Source organism: Sciurus vulgaris (genome assembly GCF_902686455.1).
Source record: "Sciurus vulgaris genome assembly, chromosome: 10".
Classification (NCBI taxonomy): domain Eukaryota; kingdom Metazoa; phylum Chordata; class Mammalia; order Rodentia; family Sciuridae; genus Sciurus; species Sciurus vulgaris.
Genome location: NC_136470.1, coordinates 71,870,818 through 71,891,002, shown reverse-complemented (window position 1 = coordinate 71,891,002; position 20,185 = coordinate 71,870,818). Strand labels below are relative to the sequence as shown.

General features: G+C 33.9%; 1 protein-coding gene across 5 annotated transcripts in view; it reads left to right on the top strand.

The window, feature by feature from the left end:
* Positions 1 to 20,185, top strand: part of IQCB1 (IQ motif containing B1) — a 59,178-nt gene that overhangs the window by 23,257 nt on the left and 15,736 nt on the right. For all 5 annotated transcript variants that reach the window (XM_079155306.1, XM_079155305.1, XM_079155308.1 and 2 more), the window contains 4 exons: positions 4,027 to 4,205; positions 7,391 to 7,497; positions 8,803 to 8,912; positions 19,850 to 19,992. In XM_079155306.1, the coding sequence (XP_079011432.1) occupies positions 4,027 to 4,205; positions 7,391 to 7,497; positions 8,803 to 8,912; positions 19,850 to 19,992 (539 nt within the window). The remainder of the gene's footprint in view (positions 1 to 4,026; positions 4,206 to 7,390; positions 7,498 to 8,802; positions 8,913 to 19,849; positions 19,993 to 20,185) is intronic.

The window sequence follows — 20,185 nt, the reverse complement described above, 5'->3', positions numbered from 1 at the left end:
CATTAAAAAGTTAATTCATCATGAATAAGTTGGATTTACTCTAGGAATTTACTACTGTTTTAATATCCTAAAGTCAGTGTAACATATGTTAACAAACTAAAAAAGAAAAACCACATCATCCTGTCAGTACCCCCCATCTTCAGAAAAAACCTTTGATAAAATCTTCCATCCATTCCTCATAATTAAAAACACTTCTAAAGTAAATGAGTTAAAGTAGTAGAACACAAAATTGATATAAAATATAAATTGAAATTTTATATCCAATTAACACTCAGATATTGAAATTTTTAAGAATTACAGCTTATAATAGCATAAAATATTAAATCCAACAAAACATGTAAAACTAAGTATTACTAAGAAGAATTAAAGAATGTGAAAATAAATGGAAAGATGGCACGTCATATATCTTAAACATAATCCCAATAAAAATCTTATTTTTGTAGAAAGCAACAAACTGATTCTACAATTCATATGAAAGCAGAGGATTTAAAGTAGCCTAACCAGCTTTGAAAATGAACTGCAAAGTTAGAGAATTATACCTAATCTAAAAACTTTTTTATAAAACTACCATGAGTAAGACAATATTCTGGTGGTGTTACTTCTGTAATAAGTCACAGACATATCAATGAAACAGAGTAGAGTCAGAAATAGACTCACACAGATATGGTAGTAAGAGAAATATAAGGTCATTCATTGGTGAAAGGTATCCTTTTAAAATAAAATTGGAATTGTTGGATATCAATATGCAGAGAACTACATGTGAACCTAAAATTTAAAACTTCTTGGAGAAAATTAGTGTAAAACCTATATGATCTTAAGTTGAGCAAATGTAAAATCTACAAAGTAAGAAATTAATCAGACTTAAATTAGACTTCATCAAAAATTTAGAAGTCTACTGGAAAGATACTTTTAATGAAATAAGACAGTTCACAGACTGGGAGAAAATATAAGCAAAGTATATATTTTATTAAATGCTTGTACCTAGAACACATAAAGAACTCTCAAATTTTAACAACAAAAAACAATTTGAAAAATGTGAAAAATAATTGGATGCTTCATGAAAGATGTATGGGATGCACGAATGACAAATAAGCAAATGAAAATATTTTTGTTCAACACCCTTGTCAGTAGGAGATACTACTACACAGCCATTAAATGACAAAAATTTAAAACACTAACTCAAGTGTTGACAATGATATGAAGGAGGAGCTAAATCTCTTGTACATTGCTGGTGGAAATGTAAGCTAGTACAGTCACTGTGGAAAATAGTTTGGTAATTTTTAACAAGCTAAACATACACCTACCACATTATATATCCATTCTACTCCAAATACTCTTAGGTATTTGCCTAAGAAAAATGAAAGTTTCCATACAAAGACTTGTACACAGATCATAGCAACATCATTTGTAATAGCCAAAGACTAAAAACAACTTAGATGTTCATCAACAGGTAAATAAATGGTGGTGTATCTATCCAATAACACTCTACTCAGCAATAAACAGGAATAAACTGTTCACATAATAACACTGATGAATATAAAAATAATGCTGCATGAAAGAGACCAGACAAGAAATATATACTGCATAATTCCATTTATGGAAAATTCTAGACAATGTAAACTAATTTGTGGTGACAGAAAGCAGGTAACTGATTGCCTGGGGTGTGTCAGTGAGGCTAAAGAGGGAGAAACTATAATGAAACACAAGGAAGCTTAGGGAGTTGTGAATATATTAATTTTCTTGTGTGTGTTGGTCAAACATCAAACTGATCAAATTGTATGCTTTAAATTATGTAGTTTCTTGTATATCAATTATACTTTAATAAAGCTATTAAAAATAAAAATCCTCAGTATGTGGTGAGTTTTGATAGAAATAAGATGAAAGGTGCAGATAGGTATGACACCAAGTTGTCTATTTTGGGTAATTGGACTGCAGTATGTGAAATATATAAGGAGCTGGCTCTGTGAGATAGGTAATGAAGTCAGTGTTGGATAGGTTGGTTTAACGTGGCAGTAAAATAAGTATCTATGGGGCTGGGGTCAGAGCCCAGTGGTAGAATGCTTACCTAGCATGTGTGAGGTGCTGGGTTCTATTCTCAGCAAATAAAAATAATACAAGTAAAATAAAGGGTCTATCGACAACTAAAACAAATTTTAAAAAAAGATAAGTGTCTGTACAAATCTTTGTACACAAATCTCAATTTTTGTTTTATTTCTAAGAGCCAGGACTGAAAATTACTCCAGTGTCCCATCAATAACTGACTTTTATGAGGAGATCTGGACTAGAGTTACAGATTTACAAAACTAGCAACTTATAAATGGTAATAAAACTGAACATGAGAAAAGATGAGATTAGTGAGAAATATGAGTAGATTGAAGAAAATAAATGGGTTGAAAATGGAATCCTGGGGAATAACCTTAAGGGGCATATTGGGGAAGGGAGACCATGAAATAAATTAGTAATATATGGGTGGAGGGTGAAAGAGAACAGAAGGAACAATGTATCAAAGAACCTGTGTGGATGGAGAATGTCAGGACTAGGAAAATAAGTTCTTAGTGATATATATGTGACATGGTATTTGTGAAGTTATATTAATTAAATGTACTTTGACAAAGTATAGTGAAGTAGTGAGGAAGAATGCCAAATGTAGTCATTTGGGAAATGAATGAGAAGTGAAGAAGTAGAAACAGGCAAGTTTGACTAGAAGAGAGGCAGAAAAATAAGATGGTAGTTAGTGGCCTGGAGAGAATAGTTTTAGGATTAGTAAATTAAAGAACATTTAAATGCATTTGAACTAATGTGTTATAATATCTTAACTCCTTTTGGAATGTGGAGTAAAGAAGTAATCAGACTGGGATAGGTTTATCTGTGGAAGGCATTTTGAAATGAACGTATTTTTTTACTTGAGTTTTGAATGGTGTAATGATAATGAAAGATGCAAGGGAATGGAGTGAGCATCCCTGGCAAAAGAAATAACTTAAAAATGAAGGCAGCATAGAAACAGGTATCACCAAGATTCCCACGTATTTTGATTGAATGACCTTTAAAGTCTTTCAACTCTGAGAATTTTAAAATTGGGATAGGCTATTGGAGTCTCTTAAAATCACTTTGATCACTGTTGAAGTATAATTTTCAAAAGGCTAAAAATATGACATAAGCAAAATTTATGTGATCAGAAATTTTATTCAGCTCACTAATGAGTAAAATGTTTATAGAGGCTCAAAGGAAAAATGGAGGGAGATTTATAGAGTTAGTTTGTCAAAGGAATATAGAAATGAACTTGCAAATTAAAAAAAGGACTAATAGAAAAAAAAGACCACTGTCTTATAAAGCAATATATAGTAGCCTTTAGAATTACTTTTTGTGCAGGACAGAAATCACTTTTGTTGCTGTTGTCTAAGAGTTTTATTTGCCTTGCTCTCAACTAAACATCATTAACAATATTCAATTTCTACCATCAAACTTAAAATACCTTAATAATAAGTGGTCAGACAAAGGTATATGTCCCTACAAAATCACATGCTCTTTAAGGGACTTAGCAAAAGAACAATCAGTTACCCCTTTTGACTTTTTCTAAGTTGTAAATATTTTTCATGACATCTGTAATGCAAAATGAAGTTGTCAGTATGATGAAGGAAATAAAAAATAAAATTCCTCCTAAATTAAATACATAATCTTTGTATTTTACTTAGCAATTAACCTTGAACTGTCTTATGATTTTGCTCATATTGTTGTCTTGAAACTTTTGAAATGTTTATTATTTAATATTTTGTGAATTTTTCTTCTCAATTTGATTGCAAGTTTCTCTGAGGAAAGGACTTTTGTGACTACTTTGTATTTTCTATTATATCTAGCATGGTACCTTGTACACAACAAAAATTTAATAAATATTAATGCACTTAACAAAATGTAGTCTTAGAGACAAATTATATATTTTAAACAAGTTACTGCATATTTTATTTTAAATTTATTGTTATAACTGTGCATTAATTAATAATGATGCTTTTAATTTTTTTGTTCTATTAGTGGTGATTTACTCAGAATAGAAGGAAAAATCCTGCATTCTATTTTAGATGAAGTTATTTTCAAGATTTTATCAACTCCTAGTCCAGTCATAAGAAGTACTTCTACAAAGCTCCTACTGTTGATGGCTGAATCCCATCAGGAAATTTTGATTTTACTGAGACTAAGTTCCTGCTATAAAGGTAGTACAAATATACTTTCTTTCCTTGGGATTCTCAGAAAGAATGTTTATTGATGGTTTATGAAAGACAAAATTCTTATCTATTGAGTTATGCAGATAAAACCTTATCATAGGGCTGAGAGTATGGCTCAGTGGTGAACTGCTTCCCTACTATGCATGAGGCACTAGGTTCCATTCTCAGCACCACATACAAAACTAAGTAAAATAAAAAGTTATTTAAAAACTTATTAAATACAGAAAAGAATCTTTATATAATTGAGCTATCTTTTAATGTCTTAACTGTGGCCTGTAATAGTTCATAGATGAGTTTACAAACACTATTTACTCCCTCTCTGACCAAAAGGTTCTATATTGAATATACTATGTAGTATAATAAAATAATGACCAAAGAAATCAGCAACTAGCTTTATTGGAAAAAAGTAGAACTGTGCTGGAGAGGTTGATAACCCTTTTGACATTTATATCAGTTAATTAATTATTCCTTAACTACTTCACAGACTTTCTTCAGAAACAATAAAATCTGCCTGGCCTCAAAAATCAAACACATATGCCTAAAAAGACCCCTTTTGGGCTGGGGTGTAGCTCAGTTGGTAGAATGCTTGCCTCACATGCATAAGGTCCTGGGTCAATCCTCAACAACAAAAAGACACACCCCTCCTTTGAGGGGTCAAGGAACTCAGTGTATACCAGTCTCACATAATAGCTTTTGTTTCATTGAGCATTTACTATGTATAAGACACTGTTCTACATGCTTTACATGCATTAAGATTTTTAATCTTTATAATGACCCTTTGGGATACTTTTATCCTTATTTTATAGATATGGAATAAGAAGAATGGGAAAATTAGTTAATTTATCCAAGTTCACACAGATCATGTACTTTTTCCAGTTACCAAGCAAAGTTATATGTTAGCTTTATTTCTTTCCTGACCAGAGCCATGAATTATGATATATACTTTTTATTTAACATAATTAGGAAATGGATTTCTGTTTCTTTAAATATACTTAATATAGGATTATCCTATATGACTTTTTATGGACTATATGATGCATTTAATACCTAAACAACTAGAATGGGCTTTTAATCATTCTTGATGATTTATAAGACACTTTAGCCATATATCCTGGATTAGTCACTGCTGTGAACACTTTAATTATTTTATGAATTGTAGGAAAAGGTAGGGAGAGAAAGTACCTGTAATACAACTCTAGTTGAATTGTGCCAGATGTACCTTTCTCAGTTCTGCAATTATAAATGTGAATGTCCAGCAGAATTCATTACAAAGGATTTACTTTTGACTGATATCTCAACAGCAGAATTTATTCCTTTTTTTCATGATATTTTATAATTATCAGTACTGCTGAGAAGTTGAATCTTAAAGAGACTTTGAGGCATAGGAATATCCATACCATGGCTTCTGCAATTGTGCACTACAAGGCCATTTTATTTTCTTTATTTATATTGAATACATTCATTATAATACATCATTCCAACATACTCTGAAATCAGTACCTACTTTTTACCTTTTACTACTACTCTATTATTTGATGATGAAATGCAGTAGCCTAATGTTATAGCACTTCCGTGTTTGTTCAGGAATTTGTTAACTTGTCCCAATGTTAGATGTTAGGGGTTTTTTTTAATTTATTTAATAATAACTTCCCTTAATTAGTAATGACTCATAGTAATCTACTTAAGTGCTTCTACAAGGTAGGCATATACTGAGTATTAAGAATAATCTTTAAAAACGTTTTGGTATGTGTCTGTTTTCAAACAAGAAAAAATATTCTCTCTACTCTTTGAGTTCACTGATTCTATTGCTTTTTATTAAAGAGATTGTCTAAAGACCTTTTTTTTTTTTTTTTTAATATTGAACCCAAGGACATTTTACCATTGAACTACTTCCCCAACCTATGATCTTTTAATTTTGAAAGAGGGTCTTCCTGAATTGTTGAGGTTGGCCTTGAACTTGTGATTTTCCTGCCACGGTCTCCCAAGTCACTGGGATTATAAGCATACACCATCTTGCCTGCCTATCTAGACATATTCTTGTATCAGATCTCACAAGTGAGCAGCAAGAATTCTTAGGACAGAGGATTATCCTAAAGACCTCAGCCTAGAAGTCTCTGAGGAAAGGAAAAAGAAAAAATATGTGATTAACCTTATTATATTCACTTATTTCTAAACCAGACTTTTTAACTTTAAATTAATAGCCAGGTGTGGTAGTGCCTGTAATTCCAACAACTCAGAGGCTGAGACAAGAAGATTCCAAGTTCTAGGCCAGCCTCAGGAATAGTGAGGCCTTTATCAAAATTTAAAAAGAGGGGGTGGGAAGTAAGTATGTAGCTCAGAGGAAAATTGCCCCACCAGTACTACAAAAAATAAATAATAGATGTTGGCATGGATGTGGGGGAAAAGACACACTTTTACTTTGCTGGTGGAGTTGCAAATTGGTGCAGCCACTCTGGAAAGCAGTGTAGAGAATCCTCAGAAAATTTGGAATGGACCCAAATTTAGAATGGACCCACCTTTTGACCCAGTTATCTCACTCCAAAGGACTTAAAATCATCAAACTACAGTTAACACAGCCACATCAATGTTTATAGCAGCTCAGTTCACAATAGCTAGATTGTGGAACCAACCTAGATGCCCTTCAACAAATGAATGGATAAAGAAACTCTGGTATATATACATAATGGAATATTATTTAGCCATAAAGAAGAATAATATTATGGCATTTGCAAATAAATGGATGAAATTGGAGAATATCATGCTAAGTGAAATAAGCCAATCCCCAAAAACCAAAGGCCTAATGTTTTCCCTGATAAGTGGAGAATGATATATAATGAAACTATGCATGTGCTAGACAGATATAAAACAGCATGGGGAGTTAGAGAAGAATGGGGGAACTTTAGATTATGTAGAAGGAAATTAGAGGGAGGGGGTATGAAAAATGGTGGAATGAGACAGACATCATTACCCTATATACATTTATGATTACATGAATAGTATGAATCTACACTGTGTACAACCATAGAAGCGAAATGATGTACCCCATTTGTGTACAATGAATCAAAATGCAGTCTGTAAAAAATTAAAAGATAAATTAAAAATAAATAATACTGATTATATAATAAAATCATATTTTACTTTTAATAATTATATCTTTTGTTTTTCCATTTCAGGACTCAGAAGTCTACTAAATAAACAGGAAACTGGAACAGAATTTAGTCAAGAACTTACACAACTCGTTGGTCTTTTAAGCCCTCAGATATATCAAGAAGAAGACCAGGTATTAAATTATAAGAATAATTGGGATATTGTTAACTGACTCTATTGAATTGCAGTTTTCCTTAAATGTGTCTCACTTTTTTTCCTCTTAATATTTTAAGCAAAATGCTTCCCTGGAAATAGAAGTATCTTTAAGAGTATCTTTTTCATGCAGCCTACACATAAATATTATCTCAGTCTTGCTTTTACACTTGTGCCACAAGTGTTTATAGATGCTGCCACATCAGGTTTTTTTGTTTTTTCAGGAATTCTTATGAAATTCTTTTCTCTGATATTTATCATCTTTTATATATAAGCTATTTAAACTTTTTTCTTTGTTTTTTTTTCTTTAAAAGAATCTAATTATAGCAAACTGTTTACAGTTACCTAAAGCTGACTTTCTTAGTCTTTGAGATATAACAATGTTTTTTTGCCTCTACATGAAAAAATTGTATTAATAAAAATTAGAAGTTGGAGGCAACAAATCATTGATTATTTTATCATATATTATTTTATCATACTGCCTCTAGTATATTTGAAATGATGGCTCCAATATCTCATTCCAATAGGAAAAAATATTTCTAGGTGAAGATTTAAAATAAATATGGAAAATAGACTTAAATATAAAATAATAAATTCTTTTTTAATTTAAAAGTCAATAAGTATACTATAGATCTAAAATTCTGAGCCAAAAAGGTAATACATTTAAAATTATAAGCAGGACCCATGAAGAGTCCAGTTAGGCAGGAGGAAGAAGGGGAGAATCTGAAAGAAAGAGAGCAAAGGAGAATTTCTTGCTGCTTTGTGTGAACCTTCACATGTCTTAAACTAATCATGAAACTATGCATGTGCTAGACAAATACAAAACAGCATAAGCATACCAAAAACTTCCAGAACTATGCAGTTTTGAACGACCACCCACAAAAGGTCAACAGAGCTTACAGTCAGAACCTAACCAGGTTGATTGTCTTATTAAATAAAAATAATGACGAGGTAGTTCAAAAAAGATTATGAAAGGCTAGGCATTACTGTGAGGTCTTTAAAAAAGAGAAGTTAGACAGAGAGAATTTGGAGCTCACTAGATTATATCTTGAATATGTTCTAGATAATGCCTGACTGAGCTTAAAAAAACTTCCTTTTGGAGTTAAGGTATAGTGTTATTCTTAGGCCTTCCCTCTTCTGGGCCTGTGGATTTAGTGTTGCTTCTTACCCACCTTGTTAGAGAAGGGAATTAATTCTTGCCCTGGCTTGATATTTTAAGAAATATGCTTTTTAAAAAAACTTTTCTAGAGATGTCTTTTAAATTATTTCTGGCATATAATTTCAGAAACTACATCAAGCAGCTTGCTTGATTCAAGCTTACTGGAAGGGTTTCCAGACTAGAAAAAGAATAAAGAAGCTTCCATCTGCTGTGATTGCTTTGCAAAGGAGTTTCAGGTAAAAACACTCAGTGATAGGAGTGATGATCTCACAGTCTTAAGAGTACATGTGAATGAAAACATGAGGAGGTTTTGTTGTTGTCGTTGTTTTGTTTTTCAATTTCTTAATATGTTTCCTTTCTTTCTTGCTTTCATTCTGTTCCATATTATACTGAGTTTCAATACTTCAGTAACTAGGTGCAATTTCAAAGCAAAGGGCATAACATAAGAGGATTCTGGTGTGTCAAATATATAGTCCTATCTACTTAGTAAGATTTGTTTATGGGCCAAGCCTGCAGAGGGAGCCAATGATATTTATATTAAACCCTCAAAATCAACAGTTCTTATAAGTATTCATATCTAATTATGATTAAACAGGTATGAATATATAAAAATTAAATGTGTTAACCCAGTTTTTCTGATTAAATGGCATGAATGAATATGATCCTTAAGATCTGACAGTTTGTCATTTATCTCTGTTTCAAGTGGACTGAAATACTGAAATGAAATACTGAAAATATGGCACACTTGTGTTATGACTAACCCATCTAGATTCTTGGAGGTTACAAAAACAGCAAAAAAGGATTTAACTTTTAGGTCATTTATGATAAAGGAAAACCATCTCAGAAATGCTTTTCCATGCAGCCTAACTTAAAGACAGGTTTTAGTTCACTAAAATGAAACTAGCATATTACAGAAGTAAACTTTTTAAAGAAAACTGAAACTCTTCTCTCAACAAGTGCACCTGCATTTCTCAGTTATAAAAGAAAATTTAAAAATAGCCATGGGGTTCAAAGTGCTTTATTTCCACAAAATTAAGGACATTAAAGTTATTCTGTTTCTCTTAATGGATGTCCTATTCTCTTATGGTAGTTTTCTTCAGGAAAGATTTAAAGATAAGCATGAATATTGTTGGTAGCAAAGAAAGCATTAATTTTTAAAGCATGAATTAAAGATGGATTGGTGGAGACATATATCTGTATTTATCTAGAAAGATAGAGAATATAGTAGACTTGAGTTTTTATCCTACTTTAGCCACGTAATTGGCTGAGTGATCTTATATACATTGCCTCACCTCTCTCAGCCTTAAATTTCCAATCTGTTCAATGGGAGTAACCTGTTTCCTCATGCATTAGTCAACTTTCTTTCACTGTGACAAAATACCTGAGATAAATCAACTTAAAAGGAGAAAAGATTTATTTTAGTTCACACGATCCAGTCACCTTCCTAAGACCCTCATCTGGTTTGGCAACCAAACCTTCAACGTATGAGCCTTCAACATAACAACTCACAAGACTGAGATATAAAGTCTTTTAGCATACTACCTGGCACATACTTCTGCCCTTGAAGATTTACAAATCTAGACAGACACATCAAATACTCTCATGAGAAACAGGTATTATCCATCCATTATTTCTTCTGATGTATTGCCTATCGTACAGGCTATCTCTTTTCTTAAAAAATGGGGAAAGAGATAACATTTTTGTGGTCAAATAAGTTTGAGCAAAACAATACTTTTGAGATGCTGTTATTATTTTCTTCTGTGGTGAAGTCAGATTGGTTACTACTTATGAATTCTTCCTGTGATCATCCTTAGCTGTCTGTCCTCTTTTATAACATTCAAAAGAATCCCGGGTGGCTGGGGTGTAGCCCAGTGGTGGAATGCATATTTAGCATCTATCAGGTCCTTCATTCAGTCGCCAGCACCAAAAATAATATCACAGGATTACAAATTTTGTCCAATTAAAAGTATATTTGTGGAATCTAGTTTAACATTCCACTATTTTGAAATGGAAATTCCATTCCTTTATGTAACAAAACCAGACCAATATAATTATTTAAAAAGATAAACTGTAAGCCATGATGATTTATTTCATATTATGTGTTTATTTCCTTTTCAGTATTTTGAGTTTGAGGTTCTGGACTACACAGAAGTTCAGTTTTAGCTCTTAGGCTTTATTTACGTTTTGGTTTTTTTGTTTTTCATGTTTGGATACCTGCTTTCAATCTTCTTAGGCAAACTCCTGGGAGTAAAATGGATAGTTTAGATGGTAGGTCAAATTTTTATTTTTTTATTTTTTTTTTTATTTTTACAGACTGCATTTTGATTCATTGTACACAATTGGGGTACAACTTTTCGTTTCTGTGGTTGTGCAAGATGTAGATTCATACCATTCATGTAATCATACATGTATATAGGGTAATGATGTCTGTCTCAGTCCACCATTATTCATATCCATGCCCCCTCTTCCCTCTCATTTCCCTCTATGTAATGTAAAGTTCCTCTATTCTTCTCTCGCCCCCAACCCCCATTATATATCATCTTCTACTTATCAGGGAAAATATTTGGCTTTCAGTTTTTTGGAATTGGCCTATTTTTTATTTGCATTTTTACTTTCAAGTGTACTCCAGACTTTAGCACCTTTCCTCTTCTATTAATTTTTACAGTTTATGCAAATATATCTCATTTCCCTTGTAGCTGTTGTAGCTGGGTTTTCTGCCTCATGGTATTTAGGTCATCAGTGCCATAGTTTTCCTGCCCCACCCCCATGCTTTTTTTCTGGGGAGAGAAACTATTATTTGTAGTTTGGGTCCAAATTCAGCTGGGTTCTTTAGATTCAGCAAGAGATACTCCTTTATAGTCACATTCTTGCTAAAGCACTTTCATAGGAAGTTCTTTTTTATTTAATTGTTTTTCATGGCCAAAAACTTTATTTTCTATTAAGCATCCTTTTTCTCAGCAAGGTTTTCTGAAACAGCTAATAGCTGCGCCATTATCTTAAGAAAACTTCATAACTTATCTACCTTTATCTACGATTAGGTATTTTAGTTATATTTATTTGATTTCCCTTTGAATGGTGCCATTTCTCTGTTTACCTGAGGCACAGTACTGAGCAGGCAACAACTACTTGGATGAGTGTTTACTGCATTAATATCTATCTCATCAGTCACTTCCCTTTCAAAAGTGCAATACACATGCCCCATGGTCAGATTCTTACTCGATCTTGCAAAAATGTCAGTTGGACGAATAATCTTTTTAAATTTTTGAGAGATTATAGACACTCATTGCAAAATAACTACAGTGTAACTAAATGGGGGAAGGAACATTCAAATTCACATCAGTCCCTGATAAATGTTTTCAAACATGAAATTAAAACTCATAAATCCAAGAAGCACATATATTTACAATTTATGGTTGCCATTTCAATCACTGAATCTCTCTTTTCTGCTCTCTTCCTGGTTTGTATTTTACTTCATTTTCATGTTCCATGGTCTTTTCATTTTTACCGTATTTCATAGCCTGCCTGCCTGAACTATTTCCCAAACCCGGTTTTCTGACAAATTAAATGTATTAGCAATGTAGTTTTAATGATTACCATGTGTCTTACATTATTGGTATGATTTAAATATTGATAAGCCATATTAAACATCACTATCTATAACCAATTAGAAGTTAGAAAGAGGTAGATATTTTTTTAAATCAATTTGAAAGGACATGAATTAAGGCCTGCTCTCTTTCATCCTCCATGAGTAAAAGACAAAATGTCAAAATCTACATGCTGTACCACTCAGAAATTTTGGGGGAAGGTGCGGGGAGAATTCTTCTGGAGAGGTTCCTATCAATTGCTCTTTGGGAAGGGAGAGGCCCTCATTCTACCTACTGGATCTCCAATTTACAGGTAAAAGAAGACACTTCACACCTATTCAACTAGCCCTACATTGTCTCTAGAATTCCTCCTGCTTTTGTCACACACACACACACAGTTAGGTCTTTTTACCTTCAATAATAGGAATAAGAAAAAAGTTTTGAAACAAACTCTCAACTCTGACCTTAATAGAAGGCCAGAGAAAACTTATTATTGATGGAAGTTAAAAATTGTGAGAAAACAACCACATAAGAAAAATTTTTTAAAACAATTACGTGAGTTTTCCTTCTTTACTTAAAAAGGTTTCTTTAAAAATTAAAGTTGTTACTAAAATGTTAACAATTGATTTTCTTTTTCAAAATAAAAAAAAAAAAGCCTTTAACTACACCATTTTGAATTCTAGCTTAATACTGCAAACCTGAAGCCAAGGTACCAGAGTTGTTAGCAGTTTAATTTTAGGAAAAGAATCTAAGGAAAAACATGCTCTTGAAGGAGACATGTAATTAATTCTATAGAAGTAAAATAAGTAGTGTATTCTGTTTACCTTTCCTCTTTATCCTCCTGGCTTTCTTTTTCTATGGGTATCTGAAAGCATTTTAAGTGTATTTACTATAAACTAATATTCGTGGTCTTCTTACATAGTGATGAAGGTAAGAAGCAACAAAAACTGAGTTGGAATGGCTAATAAAATCAGATAAAAAAGAAATCATAAAATTGCTTCTAATACATGAAAAAATTTATAACCAGTTATAAAATAATGTTTTGTAGTCAATTAATTGAGAATAGGTAAACCTAAGGGGGAAAATCGACCGTAATCATAGCATGTAGTAAAAATGACTCCTGAAATTTTAATGGTTTTTATCATTTAGTTTTCTATATAACTATATATAAATTTTTAGCCCAATCTGGATAACATTCTTACATATCTGATTTAATTTTTACCTGATACTGCATTACATGTATTCTTTGAAATGTTCTTTCAAATATTCTTTGAAAATTCTATTTTGTCATAGTTCATAGAATCCCATCAAATGAATGAACCAGTATTTCTTTATATAGTCTCTATTGTGGTGTATATCATTTGTTTTCATCTTGTTACTGTTGTAATACTATGTTAAGCACATCTTTGAACATATTTATATATTTGATTGTTTCCTTAAGAAAATTATTAGAAATGCAATTTTTAAGTCAACATTTTTAATACTTTTGATATGTACTTCAAATATTTCTTCATACTTTTTTCTTTGGAGTTTCATTGTAATATTTCTTTTTTTCCATTTTTTTTAATTAAAAATCATAAATTTACATAGGGCAATGTTGTTTGATTCATTCTGTTATTTTTTTCCCTTCCCCTCACCCCTCCCACCACTCATTTCCCTCTATACAGTCCTTCCTTCCTCCATTCTTACCACCTTCCTTATCCCTAACCCTAAACCTAACCCTAACCCTAACGCTAACCCCTCCTACCCCCTACCCCCGTATGTCCTCATCCGCTTATCAGCGAGATCATTCGTCCTTTAGTTTTTTGAGATTGGCTTATCTCACTTAGCATGATATCCTCCAATTTCATCCATTTGCCTGCAAATGCCATAATTTTATCATTCTTCATGGTGGAGTAATATTCCATTCTATATATATGCCATGGTTTCTTTATCCATTCATCAACTGAAGGGCATCTAGGTTGGTTCCACAATCTGGCTATGGTGAATTGAGCAGCTATGAACATTGATGTGGCTGTATCTCTGTAGTATGCTGATTTTAAGTCCTTTGGGTATAGGCCAAGGAGTGGGATAGCTGGGTCAAATGGTGGTTCCATTCCAAGCTTTCTCAGGAATCTCCATACTGCTTTCCAGAGTGGCTGCACTAATTTGCAATCCCACCAGCAATGTATGAGTGTTCCTTTTTTCCTACATCCTCGCCAACACCTATTGTTGCTTGTGTTCGATAATCGCCATTCTAATTGGAGTGAGATGAAATCTTAGGGTAGTTTTGATTTGCATTTCTCCTATTACTAGAGATGTTGAACATTTTTTCATATATCTGTTGATTGCTTGTACATCTTCTTCTGTGAAGTGTCTGTTCATTTCCTTAGCCCATTTGTTGATTGGATGATTTGTATTCTTGGTGTAGAGTTTTTTGAGTTCTTCATAGATTCTGGAAATTAGCGCTCTATCTGAAATATGAGTGGCAAAGATATTCTCCCACTCTGTAGGCTCTCTCTTCACATTACTGATAGTTTCCTCTGCTGAGAGAAAGCTTTTTAGTTTGAATCTATCCCAGTTGTTGATTCTAGCTTTTATTTCTTGTGCTATGGGAGTCCTGTTAAGGAAGTCTGGTCCTAAGCCAACAAGTTGAAGGTTTGGACCGACTTTTTCTTCTATAAGATGCAGGGTCTCTGGTCTGATTCCCAGGTCCTTGATCCATTTTGAGTTGAGTTTTGTGCAGGGTGAGAGATAGGGATTTAGTTTCATTCTGTTGCATATGGATTTCCAGTTTTCCCAGCACCATTTGTTGAAGAGGCTATCTTTTCTCCATTGCATATTTTTGGCCCCTTTGTCTAGTATGAGAAAATTGTATTTATTTGGGTTTGTGTCCGTGTCCTCTATTCTGTACCATTGATCTACCTGTCTATTTTGGTACCAATACCATGCCGTTTTTGTTACTATTGCTTTCTAACAGAGTTGAAGATCTGGTATTGCGATACCCCCTGCTTCGCTCTTTCTACTGAGGATTGCTTTAGCTATTCTGGGTTTCTTATTCTTCCAGACGAATTTCATAATTGCTTGCTCTATTTCTGTAAGGTACATCATTGGGATTTTAATTGGAATTGCATTGAATCTATATAGCACTTTTGGTAGTATGGCCATTATGACAGTATTAATTCTGCCTATCCAAGAACATGGGAGATCTTTCCATCTTCTAAGGTTTTCTTTAATTTCCTTCCTTAGTGTTCTGTAGTTCTCATTGTAGAGGTCTTTCACCTCTTTTGTGAGATTGATTCCCAAGTATTTTATTTTTTTTGATGCTATTGTGAATGGGGTAGTTTTCCTAATTTCTCTTGCTGAAGATTCATCACATGTATAAAAATGCATTGGATTTATGAGCATTGATCTTGTAACCTGCTACTTTACTGATTTCATTTATGAGTTCTAAGAGTTTTCTGGTGGAATTTCCAGGTTCCTCTAAATATATAATTATGTCATCAGCGAACAGGAATAGTTTGAGTTCTTCTTTTCCAATTCGTATCCCTTTAATTTCTTTGGTTTGTCTAATTGGTCTGGCTAGAGTCTCAAGAATGATGTTGAATAGAGGTGGTGAAAGAGGGCATCCCTGCCTTGTTCCAGTTTTTAGCGGGAATGCTTTCAGTTTTTCACCATTTAGAATGATATTAGCCGTGGGCTTAGCATAAATGGCCTTTACAATGTTAAGGAATGTTCCCACTATCCCAATTTTTTCTAGTGTTTTGAGCATGAAGGGGTGCTGTATTTTATCAAATGCTTTTTCTGCATCTATTGAAATAATCTTGTGATTCTTGACTTTAAGTCTATTAATATGGTGAATTACGTTTATTGATTTCCTGATGTTGAACCAACCTTGCATCCCTGGGATAAAACCCACTTGATCCTGGTGCACTATCTTTTTAATCTATTTTTGTATGCGATTTGCTAAAATTTTGTTGATGTTCATTGAGGATATTGGTCTGAAATTTTCTTTCCTCGATGTGTCTCTGTCTGGTTTAGGTATTAGGGTGATATTGGCTTCATAGAATGAGTTTGGGAGGGTTCCCTCCTCTTCTATTTCATGGAATACTTTGAGGAGTATTGAAATGAGCTCTTCTTTAAAGGTTTTGTAGAACTCGGCTGAGAACCCATCTGGTCCCAGACTTTTCTTTGTTGGTAGGCTTTTGATGACCTCTTCAATTTCATTGCTTGAAACTGATTTATTTAAGTTGTGTATGTCCTCCTCTTTCAGTTTAGGTAATTCATATGTCTCTAGAAACTTGTTGATGTCTTTGAGGTTTTCTGTTTTGTTGGAGTATAGATTTTCAAAATAGCTTCTAATTAAGTTTTGTATTTCACTCGTGTCTATTGTGATATTTCCTTGTTCATTCGGAATTTTAGTAATTTGAGTTTTCTCCCTCTTTCTCTTTGTTAGTGTGGCTAAGGGTTTATCAATTTTGTTTATTTTTTTAAAGAACCAACTATTTATTTTGTTAATTTTTCTGATTATTTCTTTTGTTTCATTTTCGTTGATTTCGGCTCTGATTTTAACTATTTCCTGTCTTCTACGTCTTTTGGTGTAGGTTTGCTTTTCTTTTTCTAGGGCTTTGAGCTGTAGTGTTAGGTCGTTTATTTGTTGATTTCTACTTCTTTTGTTGAATGCACCCCATGAAATAAATCTTCCTCTCAGTACTGCTTTCATAGTGTCCTAGAGATTTTGATATGATGTGTCTTTGTTCTCGTTTACTTCTAAAAATTTTTTTATTTCCCTCCTGATGTCTTCTGTTATCCATTCATCATATAATAGTGTATTATTTAAACTCCAAGTATTGGAGAAGTTTCTGTTTTTTATTCTGTCATTTATTTCTAATTTCAGTCCATTATGATCTGATAGAGTACAAGGTAGTATCTCTATCTTCTTGTATTTGCTAACAGGAGCTTTGTGGCATAAAACATGGTCTATTTGAGAGAAGGATCCGCGTGCTGCTGAGAAGAAAGTGTATTCGTTCTTTGTTGGATGGTATATTCTATATAAGTCAGTTAAGTCTAAATTGTTGATTGTGTTATTGAGATCTATGGTTTCTTTATTCAATTTTTGTTTGGACGATCTATCCAGCGGTGAGAGGGGTGTGTTAAAATCGCCTAGTATTCTTGTGTTGTGGTCTATTTGATTTCTGGAATTGAGAAGGATTTGTTTGACGTACATGGATGAGCCAATGTTCAGGGCATAGATATTTATGATTGTTATGTCTTCCTGATTTATGCTTCCCTTAAGCAGCATGAAATGTCCTTCTTTGTCCCTTCTGACTACTTTTGGCTTGAAGTCCACATTATCTGAAATGAGGATGGATACTCCAGCTTTTTTGCTGTGTCCGTGTGCATGGTATGTTTTTTCCCATCCTTTCACCTTTAGTCTATGGGTATCTCTTTCTATGAAATGAGTCTCTTGTAGGCAGCATATTGTTGGATTTTTTCTTTTTAATCCAATCTGCCAGTCTATGTCTTTTGATTGATGAGTTCAGGCCATTAACATTCAGGGTTATTATTGTGATATGATTTGTATTCCCAGTCATTTGACTCATTTTTGTTTTTTGACATGATTTGGTTTCCCCTTTATTTGGCTATTCCTTTAGGCTAGTTTCTCCCGTTGCTGATTTGCATTGTTGTTTTTCATCTCTTCCTCATGGAATATTTAGGTGAGAATGTTCTGTAATTCTGGTTTTCTTTTTGTAAATTCCTTTAGCTTTTGTTTATCATGGAAGGATCTTATCTCATTGTCAAATCTGAAAGTAAGTTTTGCTGGGTATATTCTGGGTTGGCATCCGTTTTCTTTCAGGGCTTGGTAAATGTTGTTCCAGGCCCTTCTAGCTTTTAGGGTCTGGACTGAAAAATCTGCTGATATTCTTATTGGTTTCCCCCTGAATGTAATGTGATTCTTTTCTCTCCCGGCCTTTAAAATTCTGTCTTTATTTTGTGTGTTAGGTATTTTCATAATAATGTGCCTTGGTGTGGGTCTGTTGTAATTTTGTGTATGTGGTGTCCTATAAGCCTCTTGTACTTGGTTTTCCATTTCATTCTTCAGATTTGGGAAATTTTCTGATATTATTTCATTGAATAGATTGTTCATTCCTTTGGTTTGTTTCTCTAAGCCTTCCTCAGTCCCAATAATTCTTAAATTTGGCCTTTTCATGATATCCCATAATTCTTGTAGATTCTGTTCATGATTTCTTACCATCTTTTCTGTTTGGTCAACTTTGTTTTCAAGATTAAATATTTTGTCTTCAATATCTGAGGTTCTGTCTTCTAGGTGTTCTATCCTATTGGTTATGCTTTCTATGGAGTTTTTAACTTGGTTTATTGTTTCCTTCATTTCAAGGATTTCTGTTTTGTTTTGTTTTTCAGTATCTCTAACTCTTTATTGAAATGATCTCTTGCTTCCCATTTTTGCTCTTTTAATTGTTGATTGGTGCAATCATTTAATGCCTGCATTTGCTCTTTCATCTCCTCGTTTGCTTCCCTGATGTTCTAATTATGTACATTCTGAACTCCGTTTCTGACGTTTCTTCTGCTGTGCTGTAATTGGGTTTTATTGATATAGTATCTAGGTTTGTTTGGGACATTTTCTTCCCTTGTTTTCTCATATTGGTCAGATGTCAGTGGGACTCTGTGATGTTGCAGATTTCTTCTATTGGCTTATAGTGTCCCTGTAGATTTCCAGTGTATCACCTCCCAGCCTTCAGTAGCCTGAAGTCTTAGAGTAACTTGATAATGCAGTGCTTCCGAAGAACGCTGCCCCTAGCCCGCTACTGGTTCCAGGGAGAGAGACCTGGAGAGGTCTCTGGCTGCCCTACCCTGGTCCCAGAGGCTGCTTGCGGGTCGGAGGTCTCCGCTGGCTTGGGGACTTGTGGCTGGCTCTGTGTAGAAAGGCTCTCACTGGGCTGTCTGCTCCGAGAAGCTAGCCTAGAAAGGCGCTTCCCGCCGGAGGGAGCTGGGCTGCTTGGGGAAGTCCCTGGCTGCCCTGTCCTGGTCTCTGAAGTAACCTGCGGGCGAGCTGGAGCTGGCTGCGCGCTGGTTCTGTGCAGAAAGGCTCTCACTGGGCGGCCTGCTCTGTGAAGCTGGAGAATCTGGCCCTGTGGGAGGAGCCCATGCCAGAGTGCTCAGAGCTGCCTGGAGGAGACTCTATCTACCCTGCCCTACTCTAATAAGCACCCAAATCCCGGCCTGCCGCCCAGCTGAGCTTCACCTGGTGAGGGAGATTCACCCCGTGGTTCTATTTTAGTCCGAGTCTCTCAGTGCCTCCCCTTCTTGAATCCTGGATTCTGGAGCGACTGGAGATGCCGTCACCCTCTAGTCCGCCATCTTGGATCACCCCCTTCTTCATACTTTTGATGAGTGTATCCAAATATTTCTCCAGGAAAGTACAGCAGAAGCACATGACAGTATAATCATCATACCCTAACAACACTAAGGATTTTCCTTAAGAAACTTCGTCTGCTTTTATTTGATTACTTAGGAAGCATTTCATACCTTTCTTGAATAGACATATGATTTATAAATTGCATGTAAGGCACTTACTTTTTCTATCACAGATCTAAACGAACAAAGACACTGTTGAAACTAAATAGGCAGAAGGAGGAAGAGGATCTCAGATTACAATTGCAGCTTCAAAGACATAGAGCCATGAGACTTTCTCGAGAATTACAACTGAGTATGCTTGAAATAGTTCATCCAGGTGAGTGACATTATCAACTTCATAAATCTAAGAATGTTTAGAGTATCTTTTAATTAGCTCACCTGATTTCTTTTTTATATCTATATCTTTGCTGTGTTTTTTTCACATAAACCTTACTAAATCTCTTGAGTTAAAAAAAGTTGAATTTTTTCTGGTTGATGATGAGCAATGCCCCCCTAGTTTTTTTTTTTAA